A 22,982-nucleotide genomic window follows, 5' to 3' on the forward strand; every position below is an offset into this window, starting at 1 on the left:
GTCCCCGCGGTGTCCCCGCGGTGTCCCCCCACGTCGCCCGTGTGTCCCTGTGGTGTCCCCCCATGTCCCCGCGGTGTCCCCAGTGTCCCCCCGTGTCCCCCCACGTCCCCCGTGTCCCCCCGCAGGGCACGTGGCACCCCGGGGCGGTGGCCGAGCTGTTCTCGCGCCTGGACGGGGACCGCGACGGCCGCGTCACCTTCGCCGAGTTCTGGCCGCTGGTGGCCTGGCTGTGCCACGTGCTGTGCCACCGCCACTACGGGGCCGCCGCCGATGTCCCCCCCCTGCTGTCCCCCGACCTCTGCGGGGACCTCTGGGAGCCCCCCCGGGACCCTCCCCGGGACCCCGACACGGCCCCGACCCCGTAAAGGGGACGAGGGTGTCCCCAGGGTGGTGTCACTGTGTCCCCAGTGTCCCCAGAGTGGTGTCCCCCTGTCCCCAGTGTCCTCAGGGTGGTGTCACCGTGTCCCCAATGTCCCCAGGGTGGATGTCCCCGTGTCCCCAGTGTCCCCAGGGTGGTGTCCCCAGTGTCCCCAATGTCCCCAGGGTGGATGTCCCCATGTTCCCAGTGTCCCCAGTGTCCCCAGTGTCCCCAGAGTGGTGTCCCCATGTCCCCAGTGTCCCCAGTGTCCCCAGAGTGGTGTCCCCAGGTGCCTGATGTCCCCAGGGTGGTGTCCCCAGTGATGTCCCCAGTGATGTCCCCAATGTCCCCCTGGGGGGTGTCCCCAATGTCCCCCTGGGGGGTGTTCCCAATGTCCCCCTGGGGGGTGTCCCCGTGTGTCCAAACCCCACAGCGATGCTTGGCCACGCTGTATCACAACAATAAACGGTGACGTGGCTAACTGTGACCCCTGGGAGGGTGGGGGGTCGGGAGGTGACACCCGCGGGGGGGTCGCGGGGGGGTCGCCGGTGGCGGGAAAACCGCTCCTTTATTTTTAATTTGCGGGTTTAACGAGGTATTACGGTAAAGAGTTGGGAGCGCCGCTCGACGCGTCATTACGGTAGAGCTGCGAGTGGGCGTGGCCACGGAGCGAAAGGGCGTGGTCAATGCAAATAATGTTTTGTGGGCGTGGCTTGTTTTATTGGGGGCGTGGCTTTGCTAGAGACCGGAAGACGCGCTCGGCTCCGTGAGGGGGAAATCCAGAAACTGCGCACGCGACGCGACGGACCGCGCGCTGATTGGCGAGGAGGAGCGGCGCGCACCGCGCGCTGATTGGCCGAGGCGCCAAGGGGCGGGGCGGCGCGGCGCGCACCGCGCGCTGATTGGCCGAACCGTGAGGGGCGGGAAGGAGGAGGAGGGAGGTGTCATGGCGGCCGCGGCCATGGCCGCCCTGGAGCGCTGGGTGTCCGGGCAGCTGCAGGAGCTGCTGGGGCTCAGCGCCCGCCACGTCCCCGCCTTCCTGGTGGCGCTGGCGCGGCGGAGCCGCAGCACCGAGGAGCTGCTGGAGCGGCTGCGGGAGACGGAGGCGCTGCGGGTGGAGGAGCCGCGAGTGCGGGAGTTCGCCAGGGAGCTGTGGGAGAAGGTGAGCGGGGCCGCCCTGAGGGTGGGGGCGGGCGGTGTTTGGGGGCTTCGGTGTGAGGGGAGATGTGAGGGGAGACGTGAGGGGAGAGGGCGTGGTCTGCTCGGCGAAGGGGCGTGGCCTATCGCGCTAAAAGAGGCGGGGGCGCGAAAAGAGGGCGTGTCCACCCCCTTGTGGGCGTGTCCTGACGCGTGTCCCCCCTCCCCGCAGGTGCCCCGCGAAGCCCCCCGGGAGCCCCCCGGGCGGGCGGCCGAGCGGGCGGCGCTGGAGCTGCAGCGGCGCTCCCAGAGGTACCGCCTGGTGGACAGCGATGACGACGAGGGGGCGGGGCCGGCGCCGGGACACGCCCCCCGCGAGGAGCCACGCCCCCCGCAGGACCCCCACCCCGCAGGAGGGGCCACCTGAGGAGGCGCCGCTCGGAGTCCCCCGAGAGCCCCCCCGGGACCCCCGCGGGAGGTGGGGGGGAGTCACCCACGTGAGTGACAATGACGGGGGGATGGGGGGAAGGGGGGTCCCTTCACGGGTTTGGAGGGTCTTGGGGGTCCTACAGGTCCTCAGGGACCCCCTGGATCTCAGGATCCCCCCATTTCGGGGGTACCTCCTACCCCCGGGTGGGTTTTTGGGGTCCCCAGGTGGGGATTTTGGGGTCCTTTTGAGGTCCCTGGGTGAGTTCTTTGGTGTCCCCAGTTGGGGGGTTTTTGGGGTCCTTTTGAGGTCCCTGGGTGGGTTTTTGGTGTCCTCAGGTGGGGGATTTTGGGGGTCCTTTTGAGGTCCCCGGTTGAGTTCTTTGGTGTCCCCAGTTGGGGGGTTTTGAGGTCCCCAGTTGGGGGATTTTGGGGTCCTTTTGAGGTCCCTGGATGGGTTCTTTGGTGTCTCCATTTGGGGGGTTTTTGGGGTCCTTTTGAGGTCCCTGGTTGAGTTCTTTGGTGTCCCCAGTTGGGGGATTTTTAGGGTCCTTTTGGTGTCCCCATTTGGGGGGTTTTTGGGATCCTTTTGAGGTCCCCTGGGTGAGTTCTTTGGTGTCCTCATTTGGGGGGTTTTTGGGGTCCTTTTGAGGTCCCCGGATGAGTTCTTTGGTGTCCCCAGTTGGGGGGTTTTTGGGGTCCTTTTGAGGTCCCCAGTTGGGGGATTTTTGGGGTCCTTTTGAGGTCCCTGGATGGGTTCTTTGGTGTCCCCATTTGGGAGGTTTTGGAGGTCTTGGAGTTGGGTTTTTGGGGGTCCTTGTGACCCCTTTTTGGGGTCTTTTTGGGGTCCCTGGGGGTGGGTGTTCCGTGTGTCCCTGAGCAGGTTTTTGGCGCTCCTGGGTTGAATTTTTCAGGCTCGTTCCTTCCTGGTGTGGTTTTTTTTTGGGAGGGGCGTTTCCTGAGCTCCCTGAGTTGGTTTTCCCCCCCAACCTGCTTCCCCCTCCCAGGACCCCCAGCCCGGCCGTGGAGCCCGAGGAGGAGGAGTGGGAGGCGTCGGAGCGGGAGCGGCTGCGGGACCTGGAGGAACGAGACGCCTTCGCCGAGCGGCTCCGGCGCCGCGACCGCGCCCGCCACGCCCGCCCCGAGGCCAAGGTGGGTGCTCTGGGGGGCCTGGGTGGGATTTGGGGGAGTCCTGGATGGGATCTGGGGGGTCCTGGATGGGATTTGGGGGTCCTGGATGGGATCTGGGGGACCCTGGGCAGGATTTGGGGGACCCTGGGTGGGATTTGGGGGGTCCTGGGTGGGATTTGAGAGGCCTTGGGTGGGATTTGGGGAGTTCTGTGTGGGATTTGGGGGGCCTTTGGTAAGATTTGGGGGTCCTGGTGATTGGGCCTTGTGATTTGAGGGGCCTTGGGTGGGATTTGGGGGATCCTGGGTGGGATTTGGGGCGTCCTGGGTGGAATTTGGGGGGTCCCAGGGAGCGTTCGGAGCGTCCCAGGAGGGGTTTGGGGAGCCCTGGATGGGAATTTGGAGCCTTGAGTGGGACTTGGGGGGTCCCTGGGGAAGTTGGGGGGTCCCAGGGTGGGATTTGAGATTCCCTTTCCCCCTTTTCCTCCATTTTCTCCCTTTTCCCCCTTTCCAGGCCTACGAAGAAGCCCAAAAACGCCTCAAAATCGCCGAGGAGGACCAAAAAACCATGGTGGGCTCCCCAAATCCCCCTGAAATTCCCACCCTTGGCCCTCCCGCCCTTCCCAATCCTCCATTTTCCTGTGGTTTTCCCTCATTTCCCCCCATATTCCCTTGTTTTTCCCCTCCTTCCCTCCACCTCCAGCATTTTCCTTCCATTTTCTGCCCTTTTTCCCCGTTTTTCCCTGTTTTATCCCTATTTCTCCCACATCTCCTCATACATCCCTGTTCTTTTTTCCTTTATTTTCTCTTCCCTCCTATTTCCCCTTTTATTCCCGTATTCCTCCACGTTATCCTTGTTTTTCCCTATTTCACTCCCATTCTCTATTTCCCTCTTTTTTCCCCGTTTTTCCCTGTTTTATCCCTATTTCTCCCACATCTCCTCATACATCCCTGTTCTTTTTTCCTTTATTTTCTCTTCCCCCATTTACTCCTTTTATTCCCATATCTCTTCACTTTATCCCTGTTTTTCTGTATTTCACTCTCATTCTCCCTGTATTTTCCGCCTTTTTTCTCCGTTTTTCCCTGTTTTTCATCCATTTTTCCTCATTTTTCCCCTTTTCCTCCTCACATTGTATCCCCTTCCCTCCCTTTTTCCCCCCTTTCCGTCCCTTTTTCCCTCATTTCCCCCGTTTCCCCCCCAGATCCCGGAGCTCCGCAAGCGCTCCCGCCGGGAATACCTGGCCAAGCGGGAGCGGGACAAGCTGGAGGAGCTGGAGCTGGAGATCCAGGACGAGGAGTTCCTGTTCGGGGAGGAGTCCCTGACGGCCCCGGAGCGCCGGGACCTGGAGTACAAACGGCAGCTGCGGGACCTGGCGCGGGAATACAAACGGGCCGGGGACAGGGAGCGCCTGGAGAAGAGCAGCAGATACCACATTCCCGAGGAAACACGGGGAAAGGTGGGAATGATGGGGTCTGGGGAACAGGGAGGGTGGGAATCCCAAAATTCGGGGGACAGGGAGCGCCTGGAGAAGAGCAGCAGATACCACATTCCCGAGGAAACACGTGGAAAGGTGGGGATCCCAAAGGCTGGGGGACAGGAAGGGTGGGAATCCCGAAGTTTGGGACCTTGGGAGGGTGGGAATGCCGGGATTTGGGGCACAGGGAGCGCCTGGAGAAGAGCAGCAGATACCACATCCCCGAGGAAACACGAGGAAAAGTGGGAACTGCACCGGGTCTGGGGACAGGGCAGGATGGGAATCCACGAGGATTGTGGGGCACAGGGAGGGTGGGAATCCCAAAGCTCTGAGTGGCACACGGGAGGGTGGGAATCCCAGAGTTCAGGGGACACGGGAGCGGTGGGCCCAATCCCAAAGTCTGGGGGACAGGGAGGGTGGGAATCCCAAAGTTTGGGGGACAGGGAGGGTGGGAATGCCGGGATTTGGGGCACAGGGAGCGCCTGGAGAAGAGCAGCTGCTACCACATCCCCACTGCCACGAGGGATAGGGGTCTCACTCCACTTCCCCCTCCCAGGTGCTGGAGCAGGAGCAGCGCGAGGGGAATGAGCAGCAGGGACTCCCAAAGGCCCCATTTCCCACTGTGAGGGGGTTTTTGGGGGTCTCAGCTCCACTTTCCCCCCGTCCCAGGTGCTGGAGCAGGAGCAGGGCAGGGGGCACGAGCAGCAGGGACCCCATTTCCCCACTCCACGAGGGTTTTGGGGGTCTCAGCCCCACTTTCCCCCCCCTCCCAGGTGCTGGAGCAGGAGCAGGGCGGGGGGCATGAGCAGCAGGGACCCCATTTCCCCACCCCACGAGGGTTTTGGGGGTCTCAGCTCCACTTTCCCCCTGTCCCAGGTGCTGGAGCAGGAGCAGGGCAGGGGGCACGAGCAGCAGGGACCCCATTTCCCCACTGTGAGAGGGTTTTGGGGGTCTCAACCCCACTTTCCCCCCATCCCAGGTGCTGGAGCAGGAGCAGGGGCCGGGGGACGAGGCCCTGGCCCCACGGGACGAGCAGCAGGGACCCCATTTCCCCACTGTGAGGGGGTTTTGGGGGTCTCAACTCTGTACTGTCCCCCTCCCAGGTGCTGGAGCAGGAGCAGGGGGGCTGGACAATGCTCTGACCCCCCGGGATGAGCAGCAGGGACCCCATTTCCCCACTGTGAGGGGGTTTTGGGGGTCTCAGCTCTGTGCTGTCCCCCCTCCCAGGTGCTGGAGCAGGAGCAGGGCAGGGGGCACGAGCAGCAGGGACCCCATTTCCCCACCCCACGAGGGTTTTGGGGGTCTCAGGCCCATTTTCCCCCGTCCCAGGTGCTGGAGCAGGAACAGGGCAGGGGGACGAGGCCCTGGCCCTGTGGGATCAAGCAGCAGGGACCCCATTTCCCCACTCCACGAGGGTTTTGGGGGTCTCAGCCCCATTTTCCCCCTGTCCCAGGTGCTGGAGCAGGAGCAGGGGCCGGGGGACGAGGCCCTGGCCCCACGGGACAAGCAGCAGCGCTGGGAGGAGCAGCGTCTGGGGGCGGCCTCGCTGCGTTTCGGGGCGCGGGACGCGGCCCTGCAGCGACGCCCCCGCGACTACGAACTGGTGCTGGAGGAGGACGAGATGGTGCAGTTCGTCAGTGCAGCCCACCTGGAGGGCACAAACCCCGACAAGGTGGGCATGGGAGGGTTTGGGGAGGGGTTTGGGGGTTTAGGGGCATTTGGGGTGACGGGGAGGGCCTGGGGGTGATGGGAGGGGTTTGAGAGGGATTTTGGGGTTTAAAGGGGGTTTGGGGTGATGGGAGGGTTTTGGGGGTGATGGGGGCTTTGGGGTGATGGGAGGGGTTTTGGGGGAATGGGAAAGGGTTTGGGGGATTCAGGGTGATGGGATGGATTTAGGGGATTTGGGGTGATGGGAGTGGTTTTGGGGGGGATTTGGGGTGATGGGATGGATTCAGGGGATTTAGGGTGATGGGCAGGGGGCTTGGGGGGGCTTAGGGGATGTTTGGGGGGCTTTAAGGGGAGGGAGTGGGATTTTGGGAGGAGTTCAGAAGGAATTTGGGGTGATGGGGGAGGGTCCTGGGGGTGATGGGAGGGACACTGGGGTGGCACTGGGGACACTGGGGTGACACAGGGGTGGCACTGGGGACACTGGGGTGACACTGGGGACACTGGGGTGGCACTGGGGGCACTTGGGGTGCCATGGGAGTGACCCAGGGGTCATGGGGGTCCCCAGGACGCGCCCCCCGAGGTGAGCGAGGTGGAGCGGCACCAGCACTGGGGACAGTGGGGTGACACTGGGGACACTGGGGTGATACTGGGGTGGCACTGGGGGTGACCCAGGGGTCATGGGGGTCCCCAGGAGGCACCCCCCGAGGTGAGCGAGGCGGAGCGGCACCAACACTGGGGACACTGGGGTGACACTGGGGACACTGGGGTGACACTGGGGTGGCCCTGGGGTGCTACTTGGGTGGCACTGGGGTAACATTGGTGACTCTGGGGTGGCACTGGGGGTGACCCAGGGGTCATGGGGGTCCCCAGGAAGCCCCCCCCCGAGGTGAGCGAGGCGGAGTGGCGCCGGCAGTCGGCCCAGGAGAGCCGCCGGAGCCTCCCCATCTTCCCGTTCCGGGACGAGCTGGTGGCGGCCGTGGCCCAGCACCAGATCCTCGTCATCGAGGGCGAAACGGGCTCGGGGAAGACCACCCAGATCCCCCAGTACCTGCACGAGGAGGTGGGCGGGGATTTTGGGGGGTTAGGGGGTGGTTTGGGGGCGTTTGGGTCTGATTTTGGGGGGCTTGGGGGTGATTTGGGGGGTATTTGGGGCAGATAAAGGGGCTGGAGGGTGATTTGGGGGGGGGTTGGGGACGTGATTGTGCGTCTGGGGGGTCAGTTGGGGTTCCTGCCCCCCCTTTTTTCCCCCCCAAGGGTACATGAGGCAGGGGCTGGGTCTGTTTTGGGGGGTGGGTTCTGTTTTTGGGGGTCAGTTCTGGTTTTTGGGGTTTTGATTTGTTTTCTGGGGTAGGTTCCATTTTCTGGGGTCAGTTCCATTTTGTGGGGGCAGGTTTGGGTCTGTGGGGTCTGTTTTGGGTCTGGGGGGTCTTTTGGGGGTCCTGACCCCCCTTTTTTCCCCCCCAAGGGTACATGAGGCAGGGGCTGGGTCCGTTTTGGGGTCTGGGTCCGTTTTGGGGGGTGGGTTCCGTTTTTTGGGGTCAGTTCTGTTTAATGGGGTCAGTTCCTTTTTTTGGGGTAGGTTCCATTTTCTGGGGTAGGTTCCATTTTGGGAGGGCAGGTTCGGGTCTGTGGGGTCTGTTTTGGGTTTGGGGTGTCAATTGGGAGTCCTGACCCCCCCCCTTTTCCCCCCAGGGGTACACGAGGCACGGGCTGAAGATTGGGGTGACCCAACCACGGCGCGTGGCCGCCATGAGCGTGGCCGCCAGGGTGGCCGTGGAGATGGGGACAAAGCTGGGCAATGAGGTGACAGCGGGGACCCTGCGGGCCTTGGGGGGACACTGGGGGGACTTGGGGACACAGCATTGCCCTGGGGGACCTTGGGGACACGTCCCTGCCACAGGGGAGCCCAAGGATTGTGTCCCTACCCTGGGGACCCCAAAGGACCCTTGGGGACATTTCCCCACCCTGGGGAGCCAACGGGACCCTTGGGGACATTTTCTCATCCTGGGGACCCAAAAGGACCCTTGGGGACATTTCCTTGTCCTGGGGACACCTTTGGGGACACACCCCCGCCCTGGGGACCCAAAGGACCCTTGGGAACATTTCCTCGTTCTGGGGACACCTTTGGGGACACACCCCCGCTCTGGGGACCCCAAAGGGACCCTTGGGGACATTTTCCCACCCTGGGGACCCAACGGGACCCTTGGGGACATTTCCTCATCCTGGGGGCATCTTTGGGGACACATCCCCACCCTGGGGACCCCAAAGGACCCTTGGGGACATTTCCCCACCCTGGGGACACCTTTGGGGACACATCCCCACCCTGGGGACCCAAAGGGACCCTTGGGGACATTTCCCCACCCTGGGGACATCTTTGGGGACACATCCCCACCCTGGGGACCCCAAAGGGACCCTTGGGGACATTTCCTCATCCTGGGGACATCTTTGGGGACATGTCCTTGTCTTGGGGGATCTTGGGGACCCCTCCCCACCCTGGGGACCTTGAGGACACTTGGACATCCTGGGGGACCCCCAAGGACAACGTCCCCACCCCGAGAGACCCCAAAGCACCTTTGGGGACTCGTCCTTGTCCCCAGGGACCTTGGGGGACCCCGGGGGGGTGACAGTGGCGCTGTCCCCTGTCCCCAGGTCGGGTACAGCATCAGGTTCGAGGACTGCACGTCGGAGAGGACGCTGATCAAGTACATGACGGATGGGATGCTGCTGAGGGAGTTCCTCACAGAGCCCGACCTGGCCTCCTACAGGTGACACAGGGGACACCTGGGGACACCTGGGGGACACGGGGACAGTGCTGCAAACCCTGCCCTTGGGCTTACTGGGGTCACTGGGATGTCCCTGTCCTCATGGTGACCCCCCTGTCCCCGTGGTCACTCCCCTGTCCCCATCCCTGTGTCCCTGTCCCCATGGTCACTCCCTTGTCCCTGTCCCTCTGTCCCTGTCCCCATGGTCACTCCCCTGTCCCCATGGTCACTCCCCTGTCCCTGTGGTCACTCCCTTGTCCCCATCCCTGTGTCCCTGTCCCCCTGTCCCCGTGGTCACTCCCCAGTCCCTGTGGTCACTCTCTTGTCCCTGTCCCTGTCCCCCTGTCCCCGTGGTCACTCCCCAGTCCCTGTGGTCACTCCCCTGTCCCCGTCCCTGTCGCTGTTCCCCTGTCCCCGTGGTCACTCCCCTGTCCCTGTGGTCACTCTCTTGTCCCTGTCCCTGTCCCCCTGTCCCCGTGGTCACTCCCCAGCCCCTGTGGTCACTCCCCTGTCCCCATCCCTTTGTCCCTGTCCCCGTGGTCACTCCCTTGTCCCCATCCCTGTGTCCCTGTCCCCATGGTCACTCCCCTGTCCCTGTCCCCCTGTCCCCGTGGCCACTCCCTTGTCCCCATCTCTGTGTCCCTGTCCCTGTCCCTCTGTCCCTGTCCCCATGGTCACTCCCCTGTCCCCATCTCTATGTCCCTGTCCCCATGATCACTCCCCTGTCCCCATCCCTGTGTCCCTGTCCCTGTCCCTCTGTCCCTGTCCCCATGGTCACTCCCTGTCCCCATCTCTGTGTCCCTGTCCCTGTCCCTCTGTCCCTGTCCCCATGGTCACTCCCCTGTCCCCATCTCTGTGTCCCTGTCCCCGTGGTCACTCCCCTGTCCCTGTCCCCATGGCCACTCTGCTGTCCCTGTCCCCATGGTCACTCCCCTGTCCCCATGGTCACTCCCCAGTCCCTGTGGTCACTCCCCTGTCCCCCTGTCCCCATGAACCCCCCCGTCCCCACAATGACCCCGTGTCCCCGCGCCGTGCCGCAGCGTGATCATGGTGGACGAGGCGCACGAGCGGACGCTGCACACGGACGTGCTCTTCGGGCTCATCAAGGACATCGCCCGCTTCCGGCCCCAGCTCAAGGTGCTCGTGGCCTCGGCCACGCTGGACACCCAGAGGTTCTCGGCCTTCTTCGACAACGCGCCCGTCTTCCGCATCCCGGGCAGGCGCTTCCCGTCGACATCTACTACACCAAGGTGACACACTGGGGACACTGGGGACAGCAGGGACACCTGGGGGGCATTAGGGATAGCTGGGGGGCACTGGGGACACTGGGGGACAGCAGGGACACATTGGGGACACCTGGGGGACAGGCGGACATTGGGACACCCAGAGGTTCTCGGCCTTCTTCGACAACGCGCCCGTCTTCCGCATCCCGGGCAGGCGCTTCCCTGTGGACATCTACTACACCAAGGTGACACACTGGGGGGCATTAGGGACACCTGGGGGACACTGGGGACACCTGGGGGACAGCAGGGACACTGGGGGACAGCAGGGACATTGGGGACACCTGGGGGACAGCAGGGACACCTGGGGGACAGCAGGGACACTGGGGACACCTGGGGGATGCTGGGGGCGTTGAGAACATTGGGGACACTGGGGCCATCTACTCCACCAAGGTGACGTCGTTGGGGACACCTGGGGGACAGAGGGGACGTCTGGGGCGACCCAGGAACGTGGGGGTGGGACGCAGATGGGAACAAGGTGACCCTGGGGTCCGGTGGGGTCACAGCAGGGCAGCCTTGGGGGTGCTGATTGGTGTCCCCTGCTGTCCCCAAATGTGTCCCCGCAGGCCCCCGAGGCCGATTACCTGGAGGCCTGCGTGGTGTCGGTGCTGCAGATCCACGTCACCCAACCCCCCGGGGACATCCTCGTCTTCCTCACGGGGCAGGTGGGTGTCCCCTGTGTCCCCAACGTCCCCCGGGATGTCCCTGTCCCACCAGTGTCCCACCAGTGTCCCCCCATATCCCACAGATGTCCCCAATGTCCTCAAGTCCCTCCTGGTGTCCCCAAGCCCCTCCCAGTGTCCCCATGACCCCCCACATGTCCCCAAGCCCCTCCTGGTGTCCCCTGCCCTCCTTCTGTCCCCCCATATCCCGCAGATGTCCCCAATGTCCCCAAGTCCCTCCCGGTGTCCCCAAGCCCCTCCTGGTATCCCCTGCCCTCCTTCTGTCCCCCCCATATCCCACAGATGTCCCTAAGTCCCTCCTCGTGCCCCACGACCCCTAGATGTCCCCAAGTCTCCCCAGGCTGTCCCCGTCCCACCCTGTGCCCCCTTCTTCCCCCTTTCTCCCTCGCATCCCCCAACACCTGTGATGTCCCCAAACTGCCCCCAAACTGCTAAGTCCCCAAACGTCCCAAAATGCCCCAACGTCCCAACGCCCTCCCGTGTGCACGCAGGAGGAGATCGAGGCGTGCGTGGAGCTGCTGCAGGAGCGCTGCCGCCGCCTGGGCTCGCGCCTGGCCGAGCTGCTGGTGCTGCCCATCTACGCCAACCTGCCCTCGGACATGCAGGCCCGCATCTTCCAGCCCACCCCCCCCGGAGCCAGGAAGGTGCGCTGGCCCTTTAACACGGGGGGTGGGGATGGATGGCTGGATGGGTGGGGTTTAAGGAGTGGGCGGGGTTTGAGGGGGTTGGGCTTAAGTGGGTGGGGGTTGTTAGGGTGGAGCTTAATAGGGTGGGGTCTACAGGGTGGGGCTTAATAGGGTGTGGCCTGAGGGGTGGGGCTTATCAGGGTGGGGGCATGGGCGTGTCCCGGGGTGGGCGGAGCCTGAGAGGCCCCTCCCCCAGGTGGTGGTGGCCACGAACATCGCGGAGACGTCGGTGACGATCGACGGCATCGTCTACGTGCTCGACCCCGGCTTCTGCAAGCAGAAGAGCTACAGCGCCAGGACCGGCATGGAGTCCCTCGTGGTGACCCCCTGCTCCAGGGTGAGGCCACCTGGGTCACCTGCTGTCACCTTATTGTCACCTATTGCCACCCACTGTCACCTCCTGCCGCCCCCCATCACCTACAATCACCCACTGTCACCCCCTGTGATCCCCTGTCACCTCATGGAGTCCCTCGTGGTGATCCCCTGCTCCAGGGTGAGGCCACCTGGGTCACCTTATTGTCACCTATTGCCACCCACTGTCACCTCCTGCCGCCCCCCATCACCTACAATCACCCACTGTCACCCCCTGTGATCCCCTGTCACCTCATGGAGTCCCTCATAGTGACCCCCCTGTTCCAGGGTGAGGCCACCTGTGTCACCTTATTGTCACCTATTGTCACCTACTGCCACCCACTGTCATCCACTGTCACCCCCTGTGATCCCCTGTCACCTCATGGAGTCCCTCGTGGTCACCCCCTGCTCCAGGGTGAGGCCACCTGGGTCACCTTAATGTCATCTACTGTCACCCACTGTCATCCACTGCCACCCCCTGTGATCCTCTGTCACCTCATGGAGTCCCTCATAGTGACCCCCTGTTCCAGGGTGAGGCCATCTGTGTCACCTTATTGTCACCTATTGTCACCTACTGCCACCCACTGTCATCCACTGCCACCCCCTGTGATCCTCTGTCACCTCATGGAGTCCCTCATAGTGACCCCCTGCTCCAGGGTGAGGCCACCTGGGTCACCTACTGTCACCTTACTGTCACCTTACTGTCACCTAATGCCACCTCCCGTGTCCCCAGGCCTCTGCCAACCAGCGTGCAGGGGTCACAGGTGACAGTGCCACGTCCCTGCTGCCCCCAGAGGGTCACAGGTGACAATGCCACGTCCCTGCTGTCCCCAGAGGGTCACAGGTGGGTGACAGGTGACAGTGCCACCCCCTAGAGGGTGACAGGTGTCCCTGCCGTGTCCCCAGGCCTCTGCCAACCAGTGTGCAGGCCGCGCTGGCCGCGTGGCCCCCGGCAAGTGTTTCCGCCTCTACACGGCCTGGGCCTTCCAGCACGAGCTGGAGGAGACGCCGGTGCCCGAAATCCAGCGCTCTGACCTCGGCTCCCTCGTGCTGCTGCTCAAGAGCCTCGGTGGGGCCACCGGGAGGGGGCTGGGGGTATTTAGGGGGGCATTAGAGGGGTCTGGGGTTATCTAGGGGGCATTGGAGGGTCTGGGGGCATCCTAGGGGGCATTAGAGGGGTCTGGGGGCATCCTGGAGCATCCTGGGGCATTAGAGGGGTCTGGGGGTATCTAGGGGGCATTGGAGGGGTCTGGGGCATCCCGGGGCATTAGAGGGTCTGGGGTATCTAGGGGGCATTAGAGGGGTCTGGGGGTATCTAGGGGGCATTGGAGGGGTCTGGGGGCATCCTGGGGGGCATTAGAGGGTCTGGGGTATCTAGGGGGCATTAGAGGGGTCTGGGGCATCCTAGGGTATCTAGGGGGCATTAGAGGGGTCTGGGGTATCCCAGGGGTATCTAGGGGGCACTGGAGGGGTGTGGAGGTATCTAGGGCGCATTAGAGGGGTCTGGGGGCATCCTGGGGGGCATTAGAGGGGTCTGGGGGTATGTAGGGGGACATTAGAGAGGTCTGGGGGCATCTTGGGAGGGCATTAGAGGGGTCTGGGGGTATGTAGGGGGACATTAGAGAGGTCTGGGGGCATCTTGGGAGGGCATTAGAGGGGTCTGGGGGTATCCCAGGGGGGTCAGGGGGGCATTGGGGTCTCAGAGGTGGCCCCTGGGGCAGTCCCAGGAGGGTCCCAGGGATCTGGGGTGATCCTGGTGGTCCCAGGGTAGTCCTGGGGTGGTCCCACGGTGGTTGTGGGGTGGTCCTAGAGGTCCAGGGTGGTCCCAGGGTGGTCCCAGAGGCCCAGGATGGTCCCAAAAGTCGAGGGTGGTCCCAGGGTGGTCCCATTGACACCCCCGGTGCCCCCCAGGGATCAACGACCTGATTCACTTTGACTTCCTGGACCCTCCTCCCCATGAGACCCTCGTGCTGGCCCTGGAGCAGCTCTACGCCCTGGGGGCCCTCAACCACCTGGGCGAGCTCACCACGGTACTGGCGGCACTGGGAGCACTGGGAGGGCTGCTGGGAGGGACTGGGAGAGACTGGGAGGGGATTGGGGGTCACTGGGATGGGAGGTCTGAACCACCTGGGCAAGCTCATCACGGTACTAGGAGTACTGGGAGCGCTAAGGAGGTTACTGGGAGGTCACTGGTGGCACTGGGGGTGTTACTGGTGGCACTGGGAGGTCACTGGTGTCCCCTGTCCCAGCTGGGGCGCCGCATGGCCGAGCTGCCCGTGGAGCCCATGCTGGCCAAGATGATCCTGGCGTCGGAACAGTGAGTGACCCCTGGCCCCAAATGTCCCCAAAGTGTCCCCAAGTGTCCTCAGAATGTCCCTGGGTCTCCCTATGGTGTCCCCAGGGTGTCCCCAGTGTCCCCAGGGTGTCCCCAGGGTGTCCCCAGGGTGTCCCCAGTGTTCCCAGGGTGTCCCCAGGGTGTCCCTGGTGTCCCCAGAGTGCCCCCAATGTCCCCAGGGTATCCCCAGGGTGTCCCTGGTGTCCCCAAAATGCCCCCAATGTCCCCAGGGTGTCCCCAGGGTGCCCCCAATGTTCCCAGGGTGTCCCCAGGGTGTTCCCAGGGTGTCCCCAATGTCCCCAGGGTGTCCCCAGTGTCCCCATGTCCCCAGGGTGTCCCCCTGTCCCCAGGTACAGCTGCACCGAGGAGGTGCTGACAGTGTCCCCCTGTCCCCAGGATGTCCCCATGTCGTCCCTGGTGTCCCCAGAGTGCCCCCAATGTCCCCAGGGTGTCCCCACTGTCCCCAGGGTGTCCCCAGTGTCCCCAGGGTATCCCCAGGGTGCCCCAGATGTCCCCAGTGTCCCCAGGGTGTCCCCAGGGTGTCCCCAATGTCCCCAGAGTGCCCCCAATGTCCCCAGGGTGTCCCCAGGGTGTTCCCAGGGTGTCCCCAGTGTCCCCCGTGTCCCCCTGTCCCCAGGTACGGCTGCACCGAGGAGGTGCTGACGGTGTCCCCCTGTCCCCAGGATGTCCCCATGTCCCCAGGGTGTCCCCAGGATGTCCCCAGGGTGTCCCCAGGGTGTCCCCCTGTCCCCAGGTACAGCTGCACCGAGGAGGTGCTGACGGTGTCCCCAATGTCCCCGTGTCCCCAGGGTGTCCCCAGGATGTCCCCAGGAGGGTGTCCCCAGTGTCCCCAGTATCCCCCTGTCCCCAGGTACGGCTGCACCGAGGAGGTGCTGACGGTGTCCCCATGTCCCCAGGGTGTCCCCAGGGTGTCCCCAGGGTGTCCCCAGGATGTCCCCATGTCCCCAGGGTGTTCCCCAGGGTGTCCCCAGGATGTCCCCAGGGTGTCCCCAGTGTCCCCCTGTCCCCAGGTACGGCTGCACCGAGGAGGTGCTGACGGTGGCGGCGATGCTGTCGGTGAACAACGCCGTGTTCTACCGGCCCAAGGACAAGGTGCTGCACGCCGACAGCGCCCGGGTGGGCTTCCACCTGCCCGGGGGGGACCACCTGGTGCTGCTCAACATCTACAACCAGGTACGGGGACATTGGGGACACTGGGGACAAACAGGGACATGGGGGGGCTTCCACCTGCCTGGGGGGGACCACCTGGTGCTGCTCAACGTCTACAACCAGGTATGGGGACATTGGGGACACTGGGGACAAACAGGGTCATGGGGGGGCTTCCACCTGTACCTGGTGCTGCTCAACGTCTACAACCAGGTATGGGGACACTGGGGACAAACAGAGACATGGGAGGCTTGGGGACATGGGGTTGTAGAGGAGCAACACTGACCATGTGTCTCTTTGTCCCCCCTGTCCCTGTGTGTCCCTGTGTGTCCCTGTGTGTCCCCCTGTGTCCCCCCTGTCCCTGTGTGTCCCCCCCATCCCTGTGTGACCCCCCGTGTCCCTGTGTGTCCCCCCTGTCCCCATGTGTCCCCGTGTGTCCCTGTGTGTCCCCCCTGTCCCTGTGTGTCCCCCCTGTCCCCCTGTGTCCCCCCCTGTCCCTGTGTGTCCCTGTGTGTCCCCCCCTGTCCCTGTGTGTCCCCCCCTGTCCCTGTGTGTCTCCCCTGTCCCTGTGTGTCCCTGTGTCCCCCATGTCCCTGTGTCCCCCATGTCCCCCTGTCCCTGTGTGTCCCCGTGTCCCTGTGTGTCCCCCCTGTCCCTGTGTGTCCCCCTGTCCCTGTGTGTCCCTGTGTGTCCCTCTGTCCCTGTGTGTCCCCCTGTCCCTGTGTGTCCCCTGTGTGTCCCCCGTGTCCCCGTGTCCCCATGTCCCTGTGTGTCCCCTGTCCCTGTGTGTCCCTGTGTGTCCCCCCTGTCCCTGTGTGTCCCCCTGTGTCCCCTGTGTGTCCCCCCTGTCCCTGTGTGTCCCCCCATGTCCCCCATGTCCCTGTGTGTCCCCCCCCCCCCTGTGTGTCCCTGTCTGTCCCTGTGTGTCCCTGTGTGTCCCCCCTGTCCCCCCTGTGTGTCCCCCCGTGTCCCCCCCCTGTCCCCGTGGGCAGTGGGTGGCCAGCGGTCACTCCCTGCAGTGGTGCTACGAGCACTTTGTGCAGGCGCGGTCGCTGCGCCGCGCGCGGGACGTGCGGGAGCAGCTCCAGGGGCTCATGGAGCGCGTGGAAATCGCCCCCTCCTCGTGCGGGGGCAACCTCGACCTCGTCAGGAAGGTACCTGGGACCCCCCAGACCCCCATGGACACCCCCATATCCCTGGGACCCCCCAAACATCCCTTGGGACCCCCCAAAAAAAACCCCTCCTCGTGCGGGGGCAACCTCGACCTCGTCAGGAAGGTACCTGGGACCCCCCCCAGATCCCCATGGACACCCCCAGACCCCCTGGAACCCCCCAAAAAAATCCCCTAAAACCCCCCTCCATGCAGGGGCAACCTCGACCTCGTCAGGAAGGTACCTGAGACCCCCAGACCCTCTGGGACCCCCCCAAACATCCCTTGGGACCCCCCAAAAACCCCTCCTCATGCAGGGGCAACCTCAACCTCGTCAGGAAGGTACCTGAGACCCCCAGACCCCTGGGACCCCCATATCCCTGGGACCCCCAAAAAATCCCCTCCATGCAGGGGCAGCCTCGACCTTGTCAGGAAGGTACCTGGGACCCCAAACCCCCATATCCTGGGACCCCCAAACATCCCTTGGGACCCCCAAAAACCCCCTCCTCATGCAGGGGCAACCTCAGCCTCGTCAGGAAGGTACCTGAGACCCCCCAGACCCCTGGGACCCCCATATCCTGGGACCCCCAAACACAGCCCTGAAACCCCTCCAGTGTCGCTTCCCCCCCTTTTTGTGTCCAACCCCAGGCAGTCACAGCCGGGTTCTTCTACCACACAGTGTAGCTGGGACCCCTCTCAGTGCCCTCCCAGTGCCCTCCCAGTGCTTCCCAGTGACTGACCCCCCGTTCCTGCCCCCCCAGGCGGTCACAGCCGGGTTCTTCTACCACACGGCGCGGCTGTCGCGGGGCGGGTACCGGACGGTGAAGCACCAGCAGCCCGTGTTCATCCACCCCAACAGCGCCCTGTTCGCCCTCCAGCCCCGCTGGGTGCTCTACCACGAGCTGGTCTGCACCTCCAAGGAGTTCATGAGACAGGTGGGGACACGGGGACAGCGTGGGGACAGCGTGGGGACACGGCAGGCACCTGGTGGGCTTGTCCCCATGGAACCACGGTGACAACGTGGTGACCCCATGACCATGCCCCCACAGCCCCCACATTGACAGGGACCTGGTGGCCGTGTCCCCACAGCCCCTACAGTGACAGGGACCTGGTGGCTGTGTCCCCACATTGACAGAGACCTGGTGGCTGTGTCCCCACAGCCCCTACAGTGACAAGGACCCTGTGGCCGTGTCCCCACATTGACAGGGACCGGTGGCCCTGTCCCCACAGCCCCTACAGTGACAGGGACCTGATGGCCCTGTCCCCACAGCCCCTACAGTGACAGGGACCTGATGGCCCTGTCCCCACATTGACAGGGACCCTGTGGCCATGTCCCCACATTGACAGGGACCTGGTGGCCCTGTCCCCACAGCCTACAGTGACAGGGACCTGTGGCTGTGTCCCACATTGAGGACCTGTGGCAGTGTCCCCACAGCCCCCATGGTGACAGAGACCTGTGGCCCCACAGCCCCATGGGGACACAACTGTGACCCAAAGTGACTGAGACTGACCCAACCTCGACCCCACCCCCCTCCCTGTGCCCCCGGCAGTGCCTGCCACCGCGTCCCCACAGGCTCAGTGCCACCCCTGCTGACCCCGTGTCCCCCCGCTGTCCCCTCGCTGTCCCCAGGTGATCGAGATCGACCCCGCCTGGCTGCTGGAGGTGGCCCCTCACTACTACCAGGCCAAGGAGCTGGAGGACGGCAGCGCCCGCAAGATGCCCAAGAAGGCTGGGAAGTGCCGGGAGGAGCTGGGCTGACTCCCCTGGGGACGCTTGGGGACACTGGGGGGACGCCTGGGGACACCCCAATACAGCCCCAGCTCCAGGGACACGTTCGGTGGCCGCGGCCGCTCCGTCCGAGTTTATTCTGTACATTAAGTTAAGGGGGCGGGGGGGGACACACAGGGGACAGGGGACACACGGGGGACGCGCCGGGGGGCTCAGGTGTCCCCCGAGGTGGCCTCGGGCCGCAGCAGCAGGCGCAGGGCGGGCGCGGGGTCGGCCACGGCCACGGCCACGGCCGCGGCCACCAACAGCTTCTTGGCCTCGGGGACGGCCGTGGGGGCCGGCATGAGCTGGGGGGACACGGGGACAGCTCAGGGCGACGCCCTGGTGGCCCCCGGGGGTCCCAGGGGGGTCCCCAGGGCGTCCCAGACTCACCTTGTCCACGCGGTGGCAGCGGATGAGCCCCTGCGAGTTGAGGAAGAAGGTGGAGAATGCGTCGTAGGACCTGGGGGGGGGACATTGGGGGACGTTTGGGGACGCTGGGCTGGGACATCCTGGGGGTGGCAGGGGGTGTGGGGACCTCAGGGGGACAGTGGGGACGCTGATGGGGACGGGGGGGGCACTGGAGACACAAGAGTGACATGGGCGTGGCAGAGTGATAGGGGGGTGACGGGTGACACAGAGGGTGACACAGGAGTGACAGGAGTGACACAGGGGTGACACAGGGACATGACAGGGGTGACACAGGGGTGACAGGGTGACACAGGGGTGATAGAGGTGACACAGGGAGGTGACAGGGGTGACAGGTGACACAGGGGTGACACAGGGGGTGACAGAGGTGACACAGGGGGTGACAGGGTGACACAGGGGGGTGACAGGGGTGTCCCCAGGGTGTCCCCAGTACTGACCTGAGCAGCTGGCGCTTGTCCCTGTGGTAGAAGCGCAGCAGCAGCAGGTGCAGGGGGTGACACAGGGGTGACAGGGTGACACAGGGGTGACAGGGGTGACACAGGGAGGTGACAGGGGTGTCCCCAGGGTGTCCCCAGCACTGACCTGAGCAGCTGGCGCTTGTCCCTGCGGTAGAAGCGCAGCAGCAGCAGGTGCAGGGGGTGACACAGGGGGGTGACAGAGTGACACAGGGGTGACACAGGGAGGTGACAGGGCTGACACAGGGAGGTGACAGGGGTGTCCCCAGCACTGACCTGAGCAGCTGGCGCTTGTCCCTGCGGTAGAAGCACAGCAGCAGCAGGTGCAGGGGGTGACACAGGGGTGACAGGGGTGACACAGGGAGGTGACAGGGGTGACACAGGGAGGTGACAGGGGTGTCCCCAGCACTGACCTGAGCAGCTGGCGCTTGTCCCTGCGGTAGAAGCACAGCAGCAGCAGGTGCAGGGGCACCCCCGTGAGCCTCCAGCGGGCGCGGACGCTCCAGTCCTCGGGGTGCCGGGTCAGCGCCAGCACCTCCAGCCTCAGGCTGGCAAAGTACCCCCAGGCCAGCGCCTTGCACAGCGCCACGGCCAGCTGGTACATGGGACGGCCCCTGGGGACAGGGGACAACGGTGTCACCTCCCTGGGACACCCCCACGGCACCCCCGGGCTGGCAGAGCACCCCTGTGGCACGGCCCACGCACACAGAGGGGGACGCTGTGGGGACAGGGACAGTGATGGCACCTCCCCATGTCACCCTCAGTGTCCCCAGATGTCCCCACACCTGGTGTGCAGGTGCAGCAGGTGGTTGATGAACTCCACGTCCTGGGAGTACAATCCGTAATCCGGGATTTTCAGGAAGAAATTCGGGAGCTAGGGGAGTTGGGGACAAAAGGGGACGTTCCCAAATTATTGTCACGTCCCCATCTCCGCCAAATGTTGTCACCACCCCTTCCTGTCAACTACCCTCCCCGTTTTGTCACCACCTCCATTTCCCCTCCTTTTTCCTCAGTGTTTTCCCATTTTCCCTCCCATTCCCCCCAAATCTCCAATCCCCCCATTTTTCTCCTCCATCCCCCCTATTTCTCTCCCCCAAATCCCCCTTATTTTTACCCCTCCACATCCTCCCATTTTCTTTCTCTTTTCCCCCCAATTTTTCCTCCCCACCCACGCCATTTTTATCCCCACATCCCCCCATATCCTCCCATTTTCCTTTTACCCATTTTTACCCTCCCATTTTCTATTTCCTATTTTTACTCCCCATTTCCCCATTCCCCCATTTTTACCCCCCCATTTCCTATTTTTACCCCCATTTCCCATTTTTGCCTCATTTTTACCCCCATTTCCCCATTCTCCCCCATTTTACCCCCATTTTTACCCCCATTTCCCATTTCCCCTCCTATTTTTACTCCCCATTTCCTCATTCCCCCAATTTTTCCCCCATTTTTCCCCTATTTTTCCCCATTTTCCCCCATTTCACCCACCTCGTGCCGCAGCTTCTCGTGCATCACAGCCAGGTGCTCCTCCATGGAGGGGCTTTGTGTGCCGGGGGGCTCTGGGCCAGCAGGGCCCCGCCGGGGGGTCTGAGCAGCAGCCGGGGGTCCCTGACGGCGATGTCGTCCTCCCGCCGCCCGTCCACCGTGGTCACCGGGCCCCCCAGCCCCTCCAGCCCCCGAGGCTGGGGGGGCCGCGCTGGGAGGGGCAGCAGGGCTGGCAGGGGGGCGAGGAGCCAACAGGTCCTGGGGGAGATAAAGACGGGGGTTGTATTGTTTTGGGGGGGGTATTTACCCCATGGTGGGGGCTGAACCATTTGGGGGGGTCGATCTGCCCTATAAGGGGGGATTCACCTCATGGGGACAGGTCTGCATCATTTGGGAGGGGTTTGAATCTGCTCCATTTAGGGGGGATTTAGCCCATTTTTGGGGAGATTTACCCCATTAAAAGGGGGATTTACCCCATTTAGGGGGATCTACCCCATTTCGGGCGGGGGGTGGTCCCAGCAGGACCCCAAAGTCCCCCAACCAGCCACGGCCCCGCCCCCAAAGAGCAAGCCACGCCTCCAATATTTAATATAGCACTCTCTATTTGCATAACCACGCCCCGTTCCGCGCATAAATACCGCCCAAATCTATTTGCATAACCCTGCCCATCCAGCGACGTAACCGTTTCTGTGTATTTAAGTAACCCCGCCCACCCAACGGTCTGCTTTGCAGCATAGATTTGCATAACCCCGCCCACATAACGTAACCACCCCATGATTATTTGCATAAACCCAGCCCACTCCCCATCACAATTTACATAACCCCGCCCCGAGTCGCTTTCCCTATCAGGCTATATTTGCATAGCCCCGCCTCTCCCCGGGCGTTATTTACATAACCCCTCTCCCTCCACCTGTCAATCCCCCTCCCCAACCAATCCCCTGTCTCCGATTACCATAACCCCGCCCCTTCCACCCCCTCATTTGCATCCCCTCACGGAGGCCCCGCCCCCTGCCCGCGACCCTCACCTGCGGCCGCGCCCGGTACCGTCGGCGGGGCGGTTCCGCGCCGGTGCTGAGGGGTCCCCAGGCGCGGTGGGAGCCCGCGGGGCGCAGGCGGACGGCGGCGGCGGCGGCGGGGACGTGCCGGTACATGGCGGGAGCTTCGCAGCGGCCGCCCCGGGGCTTCTTTTCCCCCTCACGCCGGTGACTCCCAGCGCGCCTGCGCGGGCCGTGAGGGGAGTGGGGGGGGCAGAGGAGGCGGGAGCGCACCGCGCATGTGCGCGCGCGGGAAGGTGACCGGCGCGGCCGCCACGCCCATTCATGCCCCGGGAGGGGGCGTGGCCAAGCAGTTCCAACCAATAGAATTCTTGCTTTCTCCTGAGGGGCGGGGCATGACCGTATATAGCTGAAAGCCCCGCCCCCCTCGGGATGATTGACAGGCCGGAGGAGCCGAAGCAGAGTCACCGTTTTTATTGAAACGTACCCAAAAAATGGGGGGGGGAGGGGAGGGAGGGGTGGGACAGGCACCCATGGGGGCTGGGAGGGGATGGGACCCCGCGGCGGGGCGGGAAATGGGTCCCAGGGGGAGTTGTGGGGCTGGAACTGGTTCCCAGTAGGGCAGGGACTGGTTCCCAGTGGGTCTGTGGGGCACAAACTGGTTCCCAGTAGGGCAGGGACTGGTTCCCAGTGAGGCAGGGACTGGTTCCCAGTGGGTCTGTGGGGCACAGATTGGTTCCCAGTGGGTCTGTGGGGCACAAACTGGTTCCCAGTGAGGCAGGAACTGGTTCCCAGTAGGGCAGGAACTGGTTCCCAGTGGGTCTGTGGGGCACAGACTGGTTCCCAGTGGGGTCTGTGGGGCACAAACTGGTTCCCAGTGAGGCAGTGACTGGTTCCCAGTGGGGTCTGTGGGGCACAAATTGGTTCCCAGTGGGTCTGTGGGGCACAAACTGGTTCCCAGTGAGGGCAGGGACTGGTTCCCAGTGGGTCTGTGGGGCACAGATTGGTTTCCAGTGAGGCAGGGACTGGTTCCCAGTGGGCGTGTGGGGCAGGACCAGTCCCCCCCAGACCCCCTCGGCCCCGCCGGGGGATCCTCAGGGGCAGGGGGGGCTCAACGTCCGACTCGGCCCAGGGAGCTGGGGGAGACAAGAGGCAAAAATCACCCGAAAACGGCTAAAGTTGGGCGGAAAGCAGGAAAATGAGGCGAAAAATGGGCAGATTTGGGTGAGATCAGGGAAAACGAGGTG

General features: G+C 64.1%; 2 protein-coding genes across 3 annotated transcripts; one reads left to right on the plus strand and one right to left on the minus strand.

The window, feature by feature from the left end:
• The first annotated feature begins 1,288 nt into the window (after nt 1–1,288).
• On the plus strand, nt 1,289–18,464 carry DHX16 (DEAH-box helicase 16). Its single transcript, XM_050317940.1, is given in 23 exon segments — nt 1,289–1,520; nt 1,728–1,883; nt 1,886–1,992; nt 2,929–3,073; nt 3,564–3,620; nt 4,252–4,506; nt 5,978–6,196; nt 6,884–6,898; nt 7,079–7,252; nt 7,885–7,995; nt 8,842–8,957; nt 9,995–10,126; nt 10,344–10,422; nt 10,801–10,899; nt 11,409–11,561; nt 11,800–11,940; nt 12,861–13,023; nt 13,866–13,984; nt 14,204–14,271; nt 15,321–15,483; nt 16,449–16,610; nt 17,368–17,541; nt 18,237–18,464. Coding segments are annotated over 23 exon segments (3,153 nt in total). The 5' UTR covers nt 1,289–1,304; the 3' UTR covers nt 18,366–18,464.
• On the minus strand, nt 18,454–20,980 carry CUNH6orf136 (chromosome unknown C6orf136 homolog). 2 transcript variants are annotated; one of them, XM_050317941.1, is made up of 6 exons: nt 20,744–20,835; nt 20,044–20,132; nt 19,719–19,872; nt 19,386–19,432; nt 18,768–18,837; nt 18,454–18,682 (listed from the first exon to the last, which is right to left on the minus strand). In XM_050317941.1, exons 1-6 carry the CDS (start codon nt 20,786–20,788, stop codon nt 18,548–18,550), a joined length of 540 nt encoding a protein of 179 aa, XP_050173898.1. In that variant the 5' UTR covers nt 20,789–20,835; the 3' UTR covers nt 18,454–18,547. The 2 variants fall into 2 exon arrangements, with proteins under 2 accessions (XP_050173898.1, XP_050173899.1); XM_050317942.1 differs by lacking the exon at nt 19,386–19,432 and having other exon boundaries at nt 19,672–19,872; nt 20,744–20,980.
• Between the last annotated feature and the right edge of the window lie 2,002 nt (nt 20,981–22,982).

This window comes from Myiozetetes cayanensis, unplaced genomic scaffold (genome assembly GCF_022539395.1).
Source record: "Myiozetetes cayanensis isolate MyiCay16 unplaced genomic scaffold, myiCay2020 scf204, whole genome shotgun sequence".
Classification (NCBI taxonomy): domain Eukaryota; kingdom Metazoa; phylum Chordata; class Aves; order Passeriformes; family Tyrannidae; genus Myiozetetes; species Myiozetetes cayanensis.